General features: G+C 38.1%; 1 protein-coding gene across 3 annotated transcripts in view; it reads left to right on the plus strand.

Annotated features, from left to right (window-relative positions):
• Nucleotides 1-358: 358 nt before the first annotated feature.
• MTF1 (metal regulatory transcription factor 1) overlaps nucleotides 359-23,154 on the plus strand; it is a 139,607-nt gene continuing 116,811 nt past the window's right edge. For 2 of the 3 annotated variants that reach the window (XM_053707164.1, XM_053707165.1), the window contains exons 1-3: nucleotides 427-560; nucleotides 1,086-2,021; nucleotides 22,797-23,035. In XM_053707164.1, coding sequence (XP_053563139.1) covers nucleotides 1,596-2,021; nucleotides 22,797-23,035 — 665 coding nt within the window. In that variant the 5' untranslated portion in view covers nucleotides 427-560; nucleotides 1,086-1,595. Of the gene's footprint in view, nucleotides 561-1,085; nucleotides 2,022-22,796; nucleotides 23,036-23,154 lie in introns of all 3 variants that reach the window. The other variant, XM_053707167.1, reaches the window with a different exon arrangement.

Here is a 23,154-nt window from a genome sequence, read left to right on the forward strand (position 1 = left end):
ACTCTATGGCAGCAGTGTTTTGCAACATTATTTGTAGCTTTATTATAAAAAAAAAAATAAAAAAAATATTTTTTCACTTTTTTTGTAAGGGAGGGGCGCTTCAGGTTTTTGTGCCTACAGGCACCTGAGATGTAAATCCGGCCCTGACGACGGGTATACTCCTCACACAACTTGTGAATATATAAAACCAGTCACTGTGACAGGTAACAACCCTGTTACAAAACTATATCTATTCTACGAATGGAAACGTGGTTAGCAGTAAATTTTTCCAACAGATGTCAGCAGCAGCAGCTACTCTATGCTGCCCAGAGAGCAGCTCCTCTGTACTCTTTGCTGTGTACATGCGCTGTCAGTGTCACTGACGGCGGCTGAGTTACCAGGACACCAGTTTGTCACAAGCTCTTGCCGTGTCCCTCGCAGCTCCCTGTAGTTCTCACTATCCAGAAGGAGGAGGAGGAAACGGATCAGGAAGTGGCGCCTGTCCGAGCATGATCTCAAGACACCGGCGGAGGCCAGGGAAAGTGAAGTGGCTGCTTTACATACTGACACAGGCACATGAGGTTTGTATTATTTGCTGTTACCCTGAATACCCTCAGAAACGTGTCCTTGTAACCAAAACACTGTCACCTTGAGTGTTAGGGGCACCTGAGTATTATAACCCTACTGTAGAGCCCTCGCTGCTGTGTCCAGCATCTGTTATATAATTTCTACTGCTCTCTTGTTTACTTTGCCCTAGTGAGAGAGGGCTCCGATCCTTCTTATGCTGCACGTTCATAAGGAAAACATTCATACTGTTATACAAAATGTCATCCTTTAGGTTATATTCTTGAAAATAACTTTACTTTTTGTACTTTTATAAGGAAGATTTCTTAAAAGCTACTGATACATATATCACTATTGTTTTGGTATATTTATATTATTTGAAGTAATATTTGAAACACCCTGTTTGGGCTATAACATTTGATATGTATTTGCTTTTTAAAAAGCAAACCAACTTCTGCAATTACTGGTTCAGTACAATTGAACTTATAAAACATTTCAAACAACTGCATGTTTTTTTGTTTTTGTTTTGTTTTTCTGGACAGATATCTTGGGAGAGGGAGGAAAACCATTCTAGTAACTGCTGAAAACAATGTTTTTATTGTGAACCAGTCCTGGGAGCAGATTCAAGATATTTCTTTAAACTAAAATGAAAGAATTTTACACTCCTGTTTTCAAGATAATGTGATTGTATGGAGAACATATGGAAACACGTTAAACTTCTGGAAGATGATGGCACTGAACATTACAGGGATTTATTTTTGAATGGCAGGATGTGAAAGAAGTATTTGTGGATTAAATTAAAAGCCCATTACATTCCAAAACTGTGAAAAAATAGTGTCATCACATAACTTACAAAAGTTTATTTTTATTATATGTATTTTTTTTTATAAAGGACATCCCTTTCCAAGAGTGACACTTTCAGTCTTTATAACTGTCACCATGTAAATTGTTTAACTTGACCCAGATTTTTTGGGATAAAGCAAAATCAAACATTTTTCAACTAATTTAACAAGTCTTTAAAGTAAAATAAATCTGATGTTCATTAGCTGATTATGGGGGAAAATAGCCCTGAACTGGCTCTCATGTCTATGGAGGAGGAGGATGATGGGTTGTGCTCAGATGAGATGAGGAGGAAGTGGTTCCTGGAGAAGGGTGGGAGGGAAGGTGGCACAGTCTATGATACTACTACGGTGCTGATAGAACAAGATCATCAGCCCTCTGGTGAGGAGGAGGATGAAGATGAGGATGATGATGAAGGAAATGTTGGATCTAATTTACCTTTTTTGGATGCTGCAAATGAAGCAGGACTTCTACTTATGCCAGAGCAGGATGCCATCTCTCAAGGATATGTCCAACATATAATTTCACCAGATCAGATACATCTAACAATAAACCCAGGCTCCACTCCTATGCCTAGGAACATTGAGGGAGCTACACTTACGCTGCACTCCGAGTGTCCTGAGACAAAGCAGAAAGAGGTAGGTTGTACCTTCTCAAAGAGTGGGTGAACACACTGCACAGCAAAGTATTTAATTACTGCTTCTTCTGGCATTAAATTGGGTTAATGTAATACTCTATAAATGGGTTGCAAGATTAAAAGCAAACACTTCCCCAAATATCCATGTCTTGTTTGACTGTTGTCAGCTTTTAGTAAGATTTTTGAAGAAGTAAATATCGACTAATTCCTGTTTTATAACCTTTGTGTGCTTTAAATACTTTCAGAAGCTCTGCTTTTCAGTTGCAGCATATAACCAGTTTGACCTCTTTCTGTCTTTTCCTGTTTGTCTTGTTCCAAAATCTCACTGGAATTTTATTTTTGTGGATCTGCTACCCATTCTGTATTTTATTTTAAAATGGCTTCAACATTTCTAAAGTATTTGTGATGTCCCTCTCCCACCGGCTTCAAACAGTACACCCAGAGGCAGAACTTTTATTCACTTTCTGCAATGACATTTTTTAGTGAAAATTGTCTGCAGGTTATTTTTAAATTAGGCCGTTACAGTAAAGCACCAGTTCAGTTGCAATGTGTTGATTAACTGGAGAGTAAAGTAATTTTTAAAGTTTAATATATTGGAGCATCAGAAAATTGGATTGCTAATTAGCTGCAGACAAAAAAATAAATTGGAAAATGTTTCTTGAATAAAGTTGTTGTTTCCTTTTCACTTGGTCTAACATAGAAATGTAGTAATAAAAATGTGCATTGCTCATAAGAATGTCTTACATTCAGAAAAAACAGCTTTGCAGACTGGTGAAGGCTAGGGGGTGGGTTAAAAAAAATCTTAAAGCCAGTTAACAATCAATGCACTGCTGCTTTGCAGCTCTACTGCATATTTGACTGTTCACTTCAAACAGCACTTTGCTGTGGATGCGCTGTGTTAAGGAAAACTTACACAGTGCTACCAGAGCAAAGCTCTGTTTGAAGAGAACAGCCTGGTGTGGAGCAGCACTGCAAAGTGAAAGCACTAACAGTTCCTGCATGTGTCCTGTTCTTTCTGCAGAAGTGATGCATTTTCTGTGATGACATCTCAGATCACTGCATGTTCTGCCATGGGGACAGTACATATTAAATGTACAGAGTCTTTGTTTTTTAATTGTTAGCTGCAGACCAGGGGGCCAAGAACAATTGCTAATGAAATTGTTTTCATTAGCTGTACATTCCGCTTTGTCAAGAAATTAAACAATTGCCTTTAGCAGTGGGGGGATAGGTGCTGAAAGGACAGATTTCAGTATTGAAAAAGATACATTTCTAGAATGTTTATTTGAAAAATTCCTTTGCATGCATTTATATGCAGTGCTTCAATAACATAATATTTACAGTAAGGAACAGATGTAAAGCGATAGGCAATTTTTGTTTTAAAATAATCTTTTTTCATGCAATATTTTTAACATGTTTAAATAGTACCGTTTTATTTGCAGGGCAGAAGTTTGCAGACTGTAATGTCCCTGTATTAAAAAAGTAATTGCAACTAATCTGCATAATTTAGGATAGATGCCACTGGGCCTTGTCTGGCAGTTTAGGGTGTGTCCTTAACCAGCCAGTCCAGAAGTGTCACTAAAATGACAAGAGGTGTTGTTTTCTTTGCTGAAAGTAATTTCCTTTTTAAAGGCAACATTTGTGCCACTATGCATATTAAGACTTGTCCTAATTTTGCTTAGATTTTTTTTTTTTTGTAGCAGGATGTGGCATATTTATTTCAAATTTAGGAGTCATAAAGGATATTGAGGAGCTGTCCATGCATTTTATAGGTCAGAAGGCAGACAAGAGTGTGCCCACATAGTAATATGTAAAACATTCAAAAATACTTTGTATAAACTTTTTATTAATTTTTTCAGACAGAGCATTTCTAAATGTTGAGACACTGAGTATTTTATTTGGGGATTAAAGGGAGATTAAACAATAAATAAATGTTAGATAGAACAATGCATTCAAATAAAATATTATTTCTTTTGCAAGATGTACTAAGTCCACGGATTCATCTTAACTTGGGGGATATTGTCCTTCCTGACAGGAAGTAGCAAAGAGAGCACCACAGCAGAGCTGTCTATATAGCTCCCCCCCTTAACTCCACCCCCAGTCATTCTCTTTGCTGGCTCTAAGCAGGAAGGGTAAAGAGAAGATGTGTTAAACTGTTTGTTTTTATTTTATCTTCAATCAAGAGTTTGTTATTTTTAAATGGTACTGGTGTTGTACTATTTACTCTCATGCAAGGACATAGATGAAGATTTCTGCCTGGAGGATGATGATCTTAGCATTTGTAACTAAGGTCCACTGCTGTTCCCACAGAAGCTGAGGAGTACAGGAAAACTTCAGTGTGAGGAACGGTTTCTTGCTATACAGCAATGAGGTATGTTCAGTCATATTTTCTGCAGAGACGGTGTTAACTCAGAAAGGCTGACGGTGTCCCCATTAGGGGAAGGTTAAGCAGTAATCCTAGTGTTATCAGAGGTTTTTACTAGCTTGCATAAAGGGTTAATTTTTTGTGGGCACTCAGTTTGTTATGTGAATTTGGGACAAACGTTTTTGTGTCCGGGAGTAACGTTTTCTGTTTTATGGGACATTTGCTTGAGGGTTCTTTGGGGTTGTTTATAACCCACATGGCTTTCAGGCAGGGTTTGTTAGTTTTGTGTAGGCCCCAGCAACATCGAGTGAGGTGGGCAGGGCCTACATTTTCAAGCAGCAAGCAACTTCTCCTGAGGTCCTGATAGTCTTCTGAGGGACTAATTGAAGCTTTAATCCCCATATTATCGCTTCCTAAGGGCAGGTAGGGCCACAGCAGAGCAGTGGCAAGGTGCTTTAGGGGGTTTTAACTGGTTTTAGACAATTATCAATCCGTTTTTTTTCATTTGGGGGTCTATTGCTTTTTTACTTGTGGTGCAATTCTTCTAAAGCTTAGTGGGTACACTGTTAAAATTTTGGAATTTTTGAAACTATTTTAACCTGTTTTGCAGTTTGTGTATGCCTTTTTTTTCTCTTAAAGGTACAGTACCGTTTTTGCAAATGGTGTTTTTTTTCATTGAATAAAGTGTTTTCCAAGCTTGCTTGCCTCATTACTAGCCTGTTAAACATGTCTGACACTGAGGAAACTCATTGTTCAATTTGTTTAGAAGCCATTGTGGAACCCCCTCTAAGAATGTGTCCCAATTGTACTGATATGTCTATAAATTGCAAACAGCATATTTTGACTTATAAAGGTTTGGCATTAGATGATTCTCAGACAGAAGGTAATCAGGTTTCGCCATCTAGTTCTCCCCAAGTGTCACAACCAGTTACGCCCGCACAAGAAACCACTTTCACCTTGCAAGAAATGGCTTCAGTTATGAATACTACCCTCACAGAGGTTTTATCTAAACTGCCAGGGTTGCAAGGGAAGCGCAGTAGCTCTGGGTTAAGAACAAATGCTGAGCCTTCTGACGCTTTAGTAGCCGTATCCGATATTCCCTCACAATGTTCTGAGGTAGGGATGAGGGATTTGCTGTCTGAGGGAGATATTTCTGATTCTGGAAAGATGTTCCCTCAGACAGATTCAGATATGACGGCATTTAAATTTAAGCTAGAGCACCTCCGTTTATTGCTGAGGGAGGTTTTAGCTACTCTGGATGATTGTGACCCTATTGTCGTTCCAGAGAAATTGTGTAAAATGGACAAATATTTAGAGGTTCCTGTTTACACTGATGTTTTTCCGGTCCCTAAGAGGATTTCGGACATTGTTACTAAGGAGTGGGATAGACCAGGTTTCCGTTTGCTCCCCCTCCTGTTTTTAAGAAAATGTTCCCCATTTCTGACACCATAAAGGACTCATAACAGACGGTCCCTAAGGTGGAGGGAGCTATTTCTACTCTGGCTAAGCGTACAACTATACCAGGGGTGTCCAAACTTTGCTCTCCAGAGGTTTTGGAACTACATTTCCCATGATGCTCAGCTAGATAAAATGCTGGCTGAGCATCATCGGAAATGTAGTTCCAAAACCTCTGGAGAGCAAAGTTTGGACACCCCTGAACTATACCTATTGAAGACAGTTGTGCTTTCATTGATCCTATGGATAAAAAATTAGAGGGTCTCCTAAAGAAATTTTTTGTTCATCAGGGTTTTCTTCTTCAACCTATAGCGTGCATTGTTCTGGTAACCACTGCAGCTGCTTTTTGGTTTGAGGCGCTAGAAGAGGCTCTTCAGATGATATAGATGATATTTTGGACAGAATTAAGGCCCTTAAGTTGGCTAATTCTTTTATTACAGATGCTGCTTTTCATCTTGCTAAGTTAGCGGCAAAGAATTCAGGTTTTGCCATTTTAGCGCGAAGAGCGTTATGGCTTAAGTCCTGGTCAGCTGATGTGTCATCTAAATCTAAGCTTTTGACCATCCCTTTCAAAGGTAAGACCCTATTCGGGCCTGCACTGAAAGAGATAATTTCAGAGATCACTGGAGAGAAGGGTCATGCCCTCCCTCAAGATAAGTCAAATAAGACAAGGACCAAACAAAATAATGTTCGTTCCTTTCGAAACCTCAAGGGTGGTCCCGCTTCCTCTTCCCCTGCTGCAAAGTAAGAGGGGAACTTTGCTCAATCCAAGCCAACCTGGAGACCTTACCAGGCTTGGAACAAGGGTAAACAGGCCAAAAAGCCTGCTGCTGCCACTAAGACAGCATGAAGGGGTAGCCCCAGATCCGGGACCGGATCAAGTAGTGGGCAGACTTTCTCTCTTTGCTCAGGCCTGGGCAAGAGACGTTCAGGACTCCTGGGCCGTAGAAATTGTAACCCAGGGGTATCTCCTAGATTTCAAAGATTCTCCTCCAAGGGGGAGGTACCATCTTTCTCAATTGTCTGTAAACCAGACAAAAAGAGAGGCGTTCTTACGCTGTGTAGAAGACCTTTTTACCATGGGAGTGATCTGCCCAGTTCCGAAAACAGAACAGGGGCAAGGTTTCTACTCCAATCTGTTTGTGGTTCCCAAAAAAGAGGGAACCTTCAGACCAATTCTAGATCTCAAGATCCTAAACCAATTCCTAAGAGTTCCATCCTTCAAGATGGAGACCATTCGGACTATTTTACCAATGATCCAGGAGGGCCAATATATGATTACCGTGGATCTAAAGGATGCGTATCTACACATTCCTATCCACAAAGATCATCACCAGCGCCTTTCTAAGATCTCATGGGTGGAAGGTGAACGTGAAAAAGAGTTCTCTTATTCCTCTCACAAGAGTTCCATTCCTTGGAACTCTGATAGATTCGGTGGACATGAAAATATTTCTGACGGAGGTCAGGAAATCAAAGATTTTAACCACCTGCCGAGCTCTTCATTCCATTCCTCGGCTGTCAGTGGCTCAGTGTATGGAGGTAATCGGACTTATGGTACCGGCAATGGACATAGTTCCGTTTGCTCGCTTGCATCTCAGACCACTGCAACTATGCATGCTCAAACAGTGGAATGGGGATTATGCAGATTTATCTCCTCAGATAAATCTGGATCAAGAGACCAGAGACTCTCTTCTTTGATGGTTGTCACAGGATCACCTGTCCAGAGCAATGTGTTTCCGCAGGCCAGCGTGGGTTATTGTGACGACGGACGCCAGCCTACTGGGCTGGGGTGCAGTCTGGAATTCCCTGAAAGCACAGGGTTTGTGGACTCAGGAGGAGGCCCTCCTACCGATAAATATTCTGGAATTAAGAGTGATATTCAATGCTCTTCAGGCGTGGCCTCAGCTGGCTTCGGCCGGATTCATCAGGTTTCAGTCGGACAACATCATGACTGTAGCTTATATCAATCATCGGGGGGAACAAGGAGTTCCTTGGCGATGATAGAAGTTTCCAGGATAATCCGATGGGCAGAGACTCACTCTTGCCATCTATCAGCGATCTATATCCCAGGGGTGGAGAACTGGGAGGCAGATTTTCTAAGTCGTCAGACTTTTCATCCGGGGGAGTGGGAGCTCCATCCGGAGGTGTTTGCTCAACTGGTTCAGCTATGGGGCACACCAGAATTGGATCTGATGGCGTCTCGTCAGAACAGGAGAGAGCTTCGGTGATTTTGATAGCACCTGCGTGGCCACGCAGGACTTGGTATGCAGACCTGGTGGACATGTCATCTCTGCCACCATGGACTCTGCCACTGAGACGGGACCTTTTTATTCAAGGTCCATTCAAGCATCCAAATCTAATTTCTCTGCAACTGACTGCTTGGAGATTGAACGCTTGATTTTATCAAAGCGGGGTTTCTCTGAGTCGGTCATACCTTGATTCAGGCTCGAAAGCCTGTCACCAGGAAGATCTATCATAAGATATGGCGTAAATATCTTTTTTGGTGTGAATCCAAAGGCAACTCATGGAGTTAGATCAGGATTCCTAGGATTTTGTCTTTTCTCCAAGAAGGATTGGAGAAAGGATTGTCCGCTAGTTCCTTAAAGGGACAGATATCTGCTTTGTCTATTCTATTGCACAAGCGTCTGGCAGATGTCCCAGACGTTCAGGCTTTTTGTCAGGCTCTAGTTAGAATTAAGCCTGTGTTTAAACCTGTTGCTCCGCCATGGAGTCTCAATTTAGTTCTTAAAGTTCTTCAGGGGGTTCCGTTTGAACCCATGCATTCCATAGATATTAAGCTTCTATCTTGGAAAGTTCTGTTTCTAGTTGCTATCTCTTCAGCTCGAAGAGTTTCTGAACTATCTGCATTACAATGTGACTCGCCTTATCTTGTTTTCCATGCTGATAAGGTGGTTTTGCGTACCAAACCTGGGTTCCTCCCTAAGGTTGTTTCTAACAGGAATATCAATCCGGAAATTGTTGTTCCTTCTCTGTGTTTTAATCCTTCTAAGAAGGACCGGCTGTTGCACAACTTGGACGTGGTTCGTGTCTTGAAGTTTTATTTGCAGGCAACCAAAGATTTTCGCCAATCATCTTCTTTGTTGTCTATGCTGGAAAGCGTAGAGGTCAAAAGGCTACGGCTACCTCTCTTTCCTTTTGGCTGAAAAGCATCATCCGTTTGGCTTATGAGACTGCTGGACAGCAGCCTCCTGAAAGAATTACAGCTCACTCCACTAGAGCAGTGGCTTCCACATGGATTTTTTAAAATGATGCTTCTGTTGAACAGATTTGTAAGGCTGCGACTTGGTCTTCGCTTCATACCTTTTCCAAATTTTACCAATTTGATACTTTTGCTTCTTCTAAGGCTTTTTTTGGGAGAAAGGTTTTGCAAGCAGTGGTGCCTTCCGTTAAGGTCCTGTCTTGTCCCTCCCTTCATCCGTGTCCTAAAGCTTTGGTATAGGTATCCCACAAGTTAGGATGAATCCATGGACTTGGTACATCTTGCAAAAGAAAACAGAATTTATGCTTACCTGATAAATTTCTTTCTTTTGCGATGTACCGAGTCCACGGCCCGCCCAGTCTATTCAAGACAGTATTTTTTATGTAAACTTCAGTCACCTCTGCACCTTATAGTTTCTCCATTTCTTCCTTGGCCTTTGGTCGAATGACTGGGGGGTGGAGTTAAGGGGGAGCTATATAGACAGCTCTGCTGTGGTGCTCTCTTTGCTACTTCCTGTCAGGAAGGACAATATCCCACATGTTAGGATGAATCCGTGGACTCAGTACTTCGCAAAAGAAAGAAATTTATCAGGTAAGCATAAATTCTGTTTTTTATAGTTTCATTAGCTGTTTAAATATTGAAATAAGTGTAAAGTTTTAGTGTCAATAAAACAATGGGAGCTGCTATGTTGTAACGTAGGTTACCTTCTGTGCTGTGGCCAATTAGAGACAGTTATAAGTAGGTCACTAGAGTGTGCATAGTGTTCTGCACTTCCATTTCACAACCTCAGAATGGAATTAAATGGAAAGGGGACAGACTAAATAATGACAGTATGCTGCACAGTTTTTTTTATATATACGATTTGTCATTTTAAATTACCATCTCAAAGTTTTTAATGTCTCTTTAAGAAATCCTGGATCCATTGTTTCCAGAATATTACTACTGCTTTCTAGATTGTTTAGATTCCTCTACATACAAAAACGATGAACTGTGGTTTTTATGTACCTCTATCAGAGGATGTTTGCCTGATACATTGGCTTGACCTCTCTTTTTAGATGGCATCACACTAATGCACTTCCAGAGAAGAGAACTTTTCTGAAGCACAACTGAACTAAAATTAGCTGCTCCCAGGAGGTCACTAGTAAAGAATTTATCTTGCTTGTTAATACAAACCCTTGTCTGGCTCCTAAAAAGTTTGACTGACGACTTTATCAGTATTCTTGCAATCTCCTAAATCCGTGTTAACCCCCAATTTAATGTTGCACAGAATTCTGTGTTCTGCCATGATGTTTAACTCATGATCTGGGTAACATTAGCCATTCAGAATTATTCATTAAAGGTATAGTAAAGTCAAAATGAAAGTTAATGTTTCAAATAGAACTTGGATTTTTAAACAACCTTTTAATTTACTTCTGTTGTCAATTTTTTCTCTTTGTATCCTTTTTTGAAAAATCATATGCAGGTAAGCTCAGGAGCAGCAATGTGAGCTAGATAGTGATTGGTGGCTGCACATATTTACCTCTTGCCATTGGCTGGTCAGATGTGTTCAGCTAGTATCCATTTCTGCTTCTGACCCTATCCAACAAAGAATAACAAGTGAAAAAAATTAATTTGATAGTAGACGTAAAATGGAAAGTTGCTTAAAATTGCATGCTCTACCTGTCACCTGAATCATGAATGCTTAAAGGGACAATCAGAACTAACATTTTTATTGTTTAAAAAGATAGATACCCATCCCCCAGCTTTGCACAACCAACATTGTAATATTAATTTAGATAACACTGTGTTCAGGCACAGGGGGCTATTTAAGATTTAGCACAAAACAATGCTAAATGCAAGACAATACATAATAAACAGTCACAGTCATGTGATCAGGGGGCTGGAAGAAGGTTCCTAGATACAAGGTAATCACAGAGGTAAAAAGTATATTAATATAACTGTGTTGGTTATACAAAACTGGGGAATGGGTAATAAAGGGATTATCTATCTTTTAAAACAATAACAATTCTATGGTAGACTGTCCCTTTAAACCTCTAAATTTCTGCCTGTTTCTAAGCCACTACAGACAGCCTCTTATCACATGCTTTTTTATTTTATTTTAACAGGAGACTGCCATATAGATAACATTGTGCTTACGCCCGTCGGTTGTGCACAACACAGCACTAATTGGCTAAAATGCAAGTCAATAGATAATAAATAAAAAGTCATGTGATCAGGGGTTGTCAGAAGATGCTTAGATACAAGGTAATCACAGAGGTAAAAAGTATATTAATATAACTGTGTTGGTTATGCAAAATTGGAAAATGGGTATTAAAGGGATTATCTATCTTTTTAAAACAGTAAACATTCTAGGATAGACTGTCCCTTTAAAGGGACAGTCTACCATATAATTGCTATTGTTTTAAAAGATAGATAAAACCTTTATTACCCAATTCCCCAGTTTTGAATAACCAACACAGTTATATTAATATACTTTTTACCTCTGTGATTACCTTGTATCTAAGCATCTTCTGACAACCCCTGATCACATGACTGTGACTGTTATTATCTATTGTCTTAAATTTAGCATTGTTTTGTGCTAAATCTTAAATAACCCCCTGTGCCTGAACACAGTGTTAACTACGGTATATGGCCCATGTGTACTTTCTGTCTCTTTGTGTTGAAAAGAGATTTAAAAAGCATGTGATAAGAGGCAGCCCTCAAAGGCTTAGAAATTAGCATATGAGCCTACCTATGTTTAGTTTAAACTAAGAATACCAAGAGAAAAAAGCAAATTTGATAATAAAAGTAAATTGGAAAGTTGATTAAAAGTTCTATCTGAATAATGAAAGTTTAATTTATACTAGACTGTCCCTTTAAGATTCTTGTAGGGATTTTTCCTTCTTTACATCTTCCACGTATATTTTTATTATTCTACTTTACTGTGTAAACTTACTATGAATTAGTTCTCAAAAAATTATATTTTTGGCAAATTATTATTTTAATGTGTAATGTCTTTATGTAGTAAATAAAGGTATTGCACAATTTTACAAAGAACAAGTATTGCATTCTATTGCCCTACAAGTTTTTTTTATCTTAATAGTAGTTACACAACAGATAAACTAGGGAGGTGTTGTCAATGATAAGTAAGTGTCTGTTTCTCATAGAGAGAATTGGCTGAGAGCCCTCTGGCAGAAGTACCATACACATGCATGAAAGTGAATTCATATAATCCGTTTCATAACATAAATTAGGTCACATACCATTTTATCATAGTTTTACACTCGTTGCATCTGTTTTGTAATCTACTGTATATGCATTTTTTTTTAGGCATGAAGTTTCTTGTAGATGTTCTCAAAATAGTGTGTAATATAAATTTTGTAACCTTTAAAAATATTTTTTTTAAGGAAACACTTTCTCTAATTAAAAAAATAATAATATTTTTGTTAACCTATTAGTGTAGATTTTTTTTTATCTATATCAAGGACACACATGGCCATATGGTGATTATGACATTGGCTACCTTGAAATGCGCAGGCGCGTATGTCTGTGGACGCCATTTTAAAAATGAAGGAGAGGATAATCTGAAAGTCCGTCGATATTTGCTACAAGTGTGCACATGCTTTTAATTACGTAATCGCGTTCTACACATTCTTTTAAAACATATGTGGAGTGCGATTACGTAATTGTGCGCATGCGCACATTGAGGTAGCAAAATTCGACAAAACACCTGTCATGCAGTGCTCCAAACACCTACCCAGGTATCTCTTCAACAAAGAGTACCATGGTATTGAAGCAAATTTGATAATAAAAGTAAATTGGAATTGGGTTTTATATCCCTTTAATTTTTCAATTTGCAGCAAATAGGACTGTTGGAAATTGAAAAAATTGTCTTACAATGCCTTAAGATATAAGGAATGTCTAATTTGTGCTCTATCTTATATACAAGATCATATTTATAAACATTGCACAAATCACTTGAGCATTAAAACACTTATAAACATGATAAAAAAATAACATTGGGCACATTTATGTGACAATCTGCTTAAAAGCAATTTGAGTAATTTTTAGCTATAGGATCTGCAGTATTTATTTCTGCAAAAGACATTAGAAAGTCTGAATTCTATTGTTTTTTTATAGGTTTTTCAAAGGAGTCTTTAAAATATTAGTTTGTAATAAAAGTTATTGAGCCAATTAATTGTACATCCATTGTTATTTCACACCTTTTTTTTAGATCATTTTAGATATATTTTCTTTTTCTTGATACCCTTTTAACCCCTGTGGAAGGGTAAAAAGGTATAAATATGCAACCCGAGTGCCTCTGTGCTGCTGAAGATAACTGTGATCAGTAATTGTAGCATATGTATATATTCCTGTTCCTGATTTGCTTACAAGCAGTATCAGTATTGGCGGCAAAGTGCTTGTTGAGTGTACAACTTTGACTGTGTGTTTAGTCCCTTTATGTTGAAAGTGCTGTAACTAAATTGAACATTTTATGTTTACACTAGAATACCTCTTTAAAGTGATTGTAAATCCTAGTGTTAGTGAAACGCTAGGATTTACCAGTGGAACAAATAAAGGGGACTTTCAGTCATAAAGTATAAAATACTTCATGCTGAAAGGTCCTTTTTTTGTCTGAAGCGTTCGCAGCACTGAGCTCTTCAGGCAGCCCACGGCAGAACTCTATTTTGCTGTGAGGTGACGTTTCCACCTCGTAGCCAATAGCCGTACAGGCCAGCTGGCACCATGCCGGATATCTAGCACGCTATTGGCTAAGATCACCTTACAGCAAAATAGCGTTCTACCGCGGGCTGCCTGAGGCACTCAGAGCGGCGAACGCTTCAGACAAATAAAGTATCTTTACTATAACTTTAAAGGGATATGAAACAGTGCTCCTTTAGTAAAAACAAATATGTTAAATCAAAGTAAACCGATTATGTAAAAACAAAAACAAACTGCAAACCACTTGTTTTGCTTGGGAGATGAGAGAGGAGACAATTTTGGAACTGAAGTTACATTCTGACACTTCTGAGCATGAGTAAACCAGACACTTACTGTCTCTCTAGCATTGTCTGAATAGTAAACTAGCTCAATATTCTCTAGAAGATTTGACATCTAGCTAGCTAAACCTCCTTGTAGAGACCACAGCCTCCTTGTAACAAGAAGTAATGGCTACTGCACAAATGAAGTTAAAAAAAGAAATAAATAAAAGGTAAATCCCTATAAAATGATGAATAATACATATTGTATTGATTAAGTATAACCCACTGCTTAGTGCTTTTTTGATTAGAACAATGAAACAGACGGTTTTATATCCCTTTAAAGCAACATTTTAGTTACCACTATTGGAATGAAGAGACAAGGTGACTTAAAGGGATATTAACTACCTCTAACTTTTCTGCAAAATTGTGCTTTGTTCCACGCTCCCTAGAGATGTCAAAAAGCAAAATCTGTTACCTAGGTTTTCAAAATGTTGCAAATTGCCTTAACTTGCTGTCAATGTCCACATTTGCCTTTTCTAGACTAGAACATTTTTTTTAATTTTTTTTTCACAATCCACAAGGTGCTTAATGTTTTTTTTAAGGAATCTGATTTACTGTGCTCCTGAAGTTTTTGTTTCTTCTTTTTAGAGCAGCACTTCTTATAGGGCAGTGGAAGCAATAGCGGAATCTTTGGTGCTCTTAAAAGAAGAAACAAAAATTTGAATAGCTTGTTCAAGTCCCTCTTGTCTCTTTGGTGTATTAGCTTAGTAGTAAGCTTTAAAGGGACACTGAACCCAATTTTTTTCTTTCGTGAATCAGATAGAGCATGCAATTTTAAGCAACTTTCTAATTTACTCCTATTATCAAATTTTCTTCGTTCTCTTGCTATCTTTATTTGAAAAAGAAGGCATGTAAGTTTTTTTTTTTTCGTTCAGAACTCTGGACAGCACTTTTTTTAATGGTGAATGAATGTATCCACCAATCAGCAAGGACAACCCAGGTTGTTCACCAAAAATGGGCCGGCATCTAAACTTACATCCTTGCATTTCAAATAAAGATACCAAGAGAATGAAGAAAATTTGATAATAGAAGTAAATTTAGAAAGTTGCTTAAAATTTCTTGCTCTATCTGAATCACAAAATATTTTTTTTTGTTTCAGTGTCCCTTTAAGGAGTCTATAATGCCCTTTTAAGAACAAATATTGGAATGAAAATGTACTACAAGGATAGTAAACACTCTGAGATTGTAATATAAAATGTTTAAAGACCATTAAATACAGTAGAATAATATAAAAAATGTATAATAAAAAAAAGAGTACAGTAGCACTAACGCTGAATTGTATAAATAAGATGTTTTTTGTTTTTTTCTAGACAAATTTTCAAAATTTACTTTCATTTGCCAGTCTCCTGTATCACGTTGACAGCCATCAGCCAGTTACAAAATCATATATGTATACAGTTACACGCTGAAATTTTGCACATGCTCAGTAGTTTAATTTAATATATAATATAAGTGAATTGGAAAGTTTCTTAAAAAAAAAAAAAAAAAGTGTGCTCTTTCTGAATCATGTCAGTTTATTTTTTACTTTAGTGTTTCGTTAGTTAGTTTGCGATATAATTTCATTATTTAGTCCCTTTTACTGTAATTTAATTCTGAAAATTGTGGGCTGTTAAATTTAAAAATGCAGGCATCAGACTTAAAGGGACATTAAACACTAAGCGCCTGATTACAAGTGGAGCACTAAATATTGCATGCAAACTAATGTGCGCTGGTATTACAAGTTGTCAGCAATGCAAGCGCACTTCCATTGGCTCCAATGGGAGCCTTGTTCTGATGCCGTCAGACGGCACAGAACCTAAGCGTAGCAAAGGGGGTAAGAAGCGCAGCAAATATAAATAAAAAAATAAAAAAATATATATCTATATAGAGTAATGTAACTTCCCCATCTACACCAGGTGATCACTATGGTAATGGTGATCATCTAGCGTGAATAAATGTCTTTTGGCGCTCTACAAATAACCGATAATAATAATAATAATAAATGTCCATTTATTTGCATAAAGGCCCATGGGAGCCCCGATTATTTAAATCAATGTTATATAACTATACCGAAATGCCCTTATTTATATGAGGCTAACCCCTTCTTCCTTTTGACTATAGAGCTTAGAAAAAAACACTATTGTTTGCAACCTTATTTTAATAAAAACTAATCACTGTCATGATATATTCATAAAATAACATAATAGTTTAAATGTGTTGGGCCTGCTGAAAAAAAACAATATAGAATATGTGTCGGTTTCTCACTGAAAAATGGCCTACAGTGGGGCTTAAATGTGACAAAAAACACCGAAACAGCTCAACACAAGGGTGGAAGTTGCTCAGCATTTAAGGGGTGAAAGGGATGTGAATCCCCAACTTTGTGATTCACAGTCATAGAACATGACATTTTAAACAACTTTCTAATTTACTTCTATTAGCAAATTTTCTCCGTTCTCTTGGTATCTTTTGTTGAAACGCAGGGGTGTGTTTTTTCACCTCAATGATTATTTGTGCATGCATTTTCCATGAGATACCCGGCTAAATGGGTCAGAACGGTTAAACATCGTATTTAGGCTCCCTTTGCATCTACCACGTGGCCTTACGGATACAGACTACAGGAATGGCGGCTGAAGAAGATTGGGAGGCGACGGCTTCTGACTACATAGAGGCCTCCTTTTTCGGCTATTAGAAGTGCTTCTGACAAGGATATATGCAGCGCAAACTCGCAATGGTATGCCCACTAGCCAAATCTTACAGCGCTATGGAACACAGCAAGTGGGAGAGCACGCACCAGACATAGCTGCTGACAAGTTTGACGCCGCGGATGAAGTCACTCAGCGGGGCGTAAAGCCGACTCAGCAGAGTCCAGCGCAGGGCTGGAGATCAAAGGCCCGGCAGGAATCACACTCCCATCTCGCTTCAGGAACATCCTTTCTCCTTGGTGGCAGTCCGAGAGTGGTAGCAGTACCTGAACCGCAGACGGACATGAAGGTAACCTCTCCAAGTGCCCAGATGAAAACATTGGGAGAGTCCAGGCGCATCGGTAATAATGCTAATCGCCTTCACCCATTCACACCGTTGCACTTACCCTTTGAGCCTCTCAGGGTGATTGAACATTTTGGTAGAGGGCTGTCTGACAATCCAAATCCGGCCATCACTGGGCTGGTAAGGTCGGGAATGGGCTAAATAGTTCCTGCTTGGTGATCCCCTGAGGTTGCCGTATCTGAACAAGGACATGCTATTTCCTAAACTGTTTATGAACCTTATGCCGTTGTGCTCTGTTGCCACGTTAAACTCTGCTATTATAATATATATTGGTTAAATTGCCTACTGTGATAATAACAGTATCCGTGAATTATGAAGGTACATGAGGATGGGACTGCTTCTCAAACAGAGGAACTGGCTGGGCTGATTTAGAGCCATCACTCCATTGAAAAACACTGTTTGTCTATTTGGGACACCCATACTGAATGTTTCTCATACTGTGATATGCAATTTATGATAATCCCAAGTTTGAAATACTTATGAGGCTGCCTAGTTAGTTACTGATTTAATGTCTATCTATCTTAGCTAGCTTGAGTGCCCTTTTTTTCTGTTTGCCTCACATGTCCCAGAGTCAGTTAATGAATCACAGTGGTTTTGCAGACACGATGACATTCCACCATAATACTGTGGTTATAACAGTTTGTACTGGGCTACTGTTATTGTAACTATCTCAAAGTGTCTCTCATGATCTACATTTAACAGTAAGCCGTCTCTTGACCAAACGTATATAGTGCATATGCTACTACGTTTAGTTAATATTGCATGTATTTTTTCTGTCTGATATGTCAGGCTACACTGATATTTCTCATAAGCAGCAGTTGTTACCCCCTTCCAATAATTGAAAACCTGGTATGCAGCTCCCGACTGTTAAGTGTTATCTCAAGTTACTCCTACAGGTCACTTGCTATCAAATGAGTATTCGCTAACACAGTATGAGCTATAGGGGGTTCATATTTCGTTTTGGACTTCGATAAGGTCGCAATGTTGTTTTTCTATATATTTCTAGCTCTTCATAATGACTGTAATACCAGGTCCTTACTTTGTTTGAAAAGATATGAGCTTGGCGAGGAGCTGCTTAGCTTTGATTGCCATAGGTCATATCCCACATATAAATAGGTAATAGCTTATAGCTGATATTATTTTACCCTAGTTATTTATTTTACAATGCTTATAATAAATGTGTGGTCACAAATATGGGCAGGTAAAATACACACAACATCCTATAGACCTAGGTTCCAGCCCTGTCATAAATGATACATATCTGTTACACCACATTTTCCTGTTTGAGCTTTAACTGCTTATGGGTTATCTGACAAAACTTACCATTTTTCCTGTTAGCCTATAATCTCTCATGCCGCATATTGCTTGATACCACTATAGTGGAACTAACCATAGACTATATAGTCTCATATATTTTGTTCTAATTTTTATATACTTTGGTTAAGAAATACCCATATAGTCAGCTAGTTCATGGTTAATAACCCATACAACCTTGTTTTATTCAGCCCTATGAACATTATTCCATGTTATTTGTTTCTCTAGTGGGATACTTCCCCCATTTTTATGGTAAACCAAGAAGGTTACACTTAACATCTTGACTGCTATGGTTTATTTACCTACTGTAGGGGTGTTGCCAGCGGCCGAGGTGACCCCCTAGCACCTATTGTGTCCAGCAGTATATCTACCTTATGGTTTTCCCTTGTTTTATGCCCTCCCCCTCGTTGCTGTTGCTCCGTCATTACCACTTTCCCCATACAGACTGTGTGGTCATAGTCACCCAGTTTATCACTTTTAATGCCAGGTTTATTTCTTGGGGCTAGCACTCCTCTCTAAGCATTAACAAAACCTAGATACACCTCTTTTCTCTACAAAGACGAGAGATTCATATCTCCAATTTGTAGTAAGTGCAAAACCTGTAATTTGATACATTGAGCATAGCTATCCTGTGAGGCATAACTTTAACTCAAGACCTATGATACGCCTCTGACGCAGGCTGGCCCTGCATTACCATTGCCATTATTTTAGGCCTACTCACTTGCAATACCCTTAATACAACATTACTCTAGTTTAGAGTTAATTTATCTCTCCTTTCCCCATAGCTATTCATATGCTTGTAAGGCCTTACACAGAGACATAATGAGCCCTCATCTACCTTGTTCAAGCAATTAGAATGTAACTACCCTTATACTTAACTTTATATAAACGAAAACTGTGATCAGGAAATATGTGATTTCCAGTTAGAATGTAACTACCCTTATACTTTACTTTATATAAATGAAAACTGCATGACAACACTGTTACTTTTCATTGACGAAGCTATATCACCACACTTTATAAATATAATCTGTATTATGAGTAAGTGAGCACTCTGGTTTACTTAGATGAAACATGTGGCACCTACTTAGCAGGCTAGTCCTATTTGTTTGAGTGGAGTTGCCCTCAGATCCACCTTAATTATTATATAGTGACTACCATATATTATCAAATTAATATCCCACCTAGTTGGAACTTAGTTGATCTGGATAGAGATTAGAAGTTACAAATAACTTGTCCTTAGGCTTGGCAGCCTAGCTCACAAGTACCCTACTAGGTGCTCCTCCGGTTTAACCTAAGATTTAGTGTGTAAACCTATAACTTGCTGGGGGGGCACATAGCTATAATGCGATGCACAGATATAGCCAGAAGCTTCTCACACTGTCTTTGGTGTAGGCAGGTCCTGCACTATTATTAGCATCTACGCCCTTATTATACACAGCATCTTGATTAAGCTCCATAAACTAAGTTAGCCCTTTGAATTTAGTACTTGAGGCCCTCCGGACCTGGCATACCCTTAGCCCAATATTTATTTAGAATATAAGGCGTTTACCACACTTCAAATAACCACCTCCCCCCCCGCCACTATCTTATAATGTACCTCCTAGGTAAGGAGGCCTATCTATGCGGTCTTTCTAACCAGTACCGCAACCTACCCCATCTATTTTCTATGTTTCTATGTGCAGCTTTTCACTCTACTATAAAACTGACTCTATTTCTCCTACCTAGTCAAGCGAAACTGTTAAGCTTCGCTTACAAATTGAGTTACAAGTTTTAAGTTTAGTATTTTCAATTTCATCACACTACTTATATATTACAAAAACTTGTTTTGCTGTGTTATAAAAAAATAAAATAAGGAAGACACATGAAGACCATGCGCTATTTACACATTGTGAAATATATGCCATAACTATTGTTTATATTTGACTTACTTTGAGAATTTTGAATACATCTCATTGGCAAGTTTGTGTATTATAAACATTCCTACAGATCTAGCTTATGTATAATTTTACATCCCTGTATATTCTCATGTTTATATGGCTTCGTGATAATATGCATGTAACCTTATTTCTTTTTCTTTGTCTTCAATAAAAAGAAATAGATCATGCAATTTTAAGTTAACAATTTTACTTTGTGCTCTTGGTATCATTTGTTGAGAAGCACATCTAGGCAGGCTCAGGAGCAGCATTGGACTACATGGAGCTAACTGATGATTGGTTGCTAGACACACATGCCTTTTGTCATTGGCTCACTGTTCAGTTATTACCTATTAGTGCATTGCTGCTCTGGAGCTGATTTTAACTACACACTTAAACCCTTTGCAGTCTTTAAACACATAGTTCTATGCAAGCAAAAGTGCAATAATAAAATGCTCTAACACATTAGTGTAAAAATAAAATAATTGTATTTTTTTACTGCGTGTTTAAACCCTACAAAGTGTTTAAGTACATAGTCAAAGTTGTGCGCAGTGCTATTCCAATTGAAGGTAAGGTTGATGAGTCAATCAGGAATTGTTTCAGTCTCTAGCATTATCATCATCTGGAGCAGAATGGGGGGAATACCAGTAGTGCATCTCTGAATGTGTGTTTTACTAAAAATAAGGCAGTCTGTTTAAAGATGACATGCTATAACAAAATAGAGCATTTTATTTTAAAGGGACACTCAATCAAAATTAATCTTTCATTATTCAGATAGACCCGACAATTTTAAACAACTTTCCAATTTACTTCCATTAACAAAATGTGCACAGTTATTTTTATATTTAAACTGTTTGAGTCACCAGCTCCTACTGAGAATGTGCAAGAATAAGTGTGTATGCATTTGTGATTGGCTGATGGCTGTCACATGGTACAGGGGGAGTGGAAATAGACATAACTTTTAAAATTGTCAGAAAAAAAATCTACTACTCATTTGAAGTTCAGACTAAGTGCTATTGCATTGTTTTGTTATCTTGCATTTGTCGATTATGCAAATCTACAGTGTTGACTGATCCTCTGTAAAATGCCACTTTTGGAACATATTGCTTACTGGCTGGTAAACAGAACTCATGCCCATTCATAGGTGGTTGGTGAAATGTCTCACAACTGTTGAAATGTATTTTGTTTTTACCAGTACTGGAACATTGGTTCCCCCCCCCAAAAAAAAAAACCCCAACAACCTGTAATATATATAAATTGTCCTCTTTTAAGAGCAAACGATTGACCCTGTATTCCCTTTAAATGGTCAGTCAAGTCCAAAAAAACTTTCATGTTTCAAATAGGGCATGTCATTTTAAACAACTTTCCAATTTACTTTTATCACCAATTTTGCTTTGTTCTCTTTATATTCTTAGTTGAAAGCTAAACCTAGGAGGTTCATATGCTAATTTCTTAGACCTTGAAGGCCGCCTCTAATCTAAATGCATTTTGATAGTTTTTCACCACTAGAGGCCATTAGTTCACGTTTCATATAAATAACATTGAGCTCATGCACGTGAATTTACCATGGAAAAAGCTCTGATTGGCTAAAATGCAAGTCTGTCAAAAGAACTGAAATAAGGGGGCAGTCTGCTGAGGCTTAGATACAAGGTAATTACAGAGGTAAAATGTGTATAATTATAACTGTGTTGGTTATGCAAAACTGGGGAATTGGTAATTAAGGGATTATCTATCTTTTAAAACAACAAAAATTCTGGTGTTGACTGTCCCTTTAACACTTTATCAGTGATATTGCATGTGGAAGTCTAAGAACAACCTGTACAACTAATTAGGGGCACTCTTATTGTGGCAGGAATGTTGCCACGTTAAACTCTGCTTCCCAAATTAGTTCTAGGCTGTTCCAGATATTGAGAGTTTGGTTTTATAATTGCATGTCTGTGATGAACAAATACAGTGTAATTCAAAGTTATTGTCATTGTGTACTCAGGTACATTGCTTGTTATGCTTCATTAAATATTTTATGGGATATTTAAATGTATTTATTTAATGAATGCATCAGAAATTATTCACTGCATTGCAAAATCAATGTTTTAAAAGTATGAAAAATCTGCATTTTGTTAGAAAAATATGTATTGCCTTACTGGCCCAGGACACACCCCTTGAAAAAACTTCTTGAGTCTAATTCTTTTTGGTGTAGTACATTAGGTACATGTCTAAATAAGCTTCTGCACTTATCAGCCAATGACTGTGCAGCATATAGGAGTGTTAGGATTCTACATTCCATGGAATGCACTGCAGCCTCTGGGGGTGGGGCACTACAATTTAGCGCAGTGTTATGTCATTAGATACTGAGTTTAATGTCAATTTACTTTCCTTTTACTCAGCAATTATAATGTGATTTACTTGCATGAACTTCGTATTATGTCCCCATTGTTTGGTTTATGCATTAGTATTTGTGTTTCAGGTGAAGAGGTACCAGTGCACTTTTGAAGGCTGCCCCCGCACATACAGTACAGCAGGAAATTTGCGAACTCATCAGAAAACGCATAGAGGAGAATATACTTTTGTCTGCAACCAGGAGGGTTGTGGGAAGGCATTCCTTACCTCCTACAGTCTCAAAATCCATGTCCGTGTGCATACCAAGGAGAAGCCTTTTGAGTGTGATGTGCAGGGTTGTGAGAAAGCTTTCAATACTCTTTACAGGTGAGGTCACTTTATATCCCATAGCTTCACACCCTTTAAATTGTCTTTGTAAAACATATTTGGGAAATGGCTGACCTTTAAGATTGGGAAATTGTACACAAGGGTTCTATTTATCAATA

Source organism: Bombina bombina, chromosome 3, assembly GCF_027579735.1.
Source record: "Bombina bombina isolate aBomBom1 chromosome 3, aBomBom1.pri, whole genome shotgun sequence".
Taxonomy (NCBI): domain Eukaryota; kingdom Metazoa; phylum Chordata; class Amphibia; order Anura; family Bombinatoridae; genus Bombina; species Bombina bombina.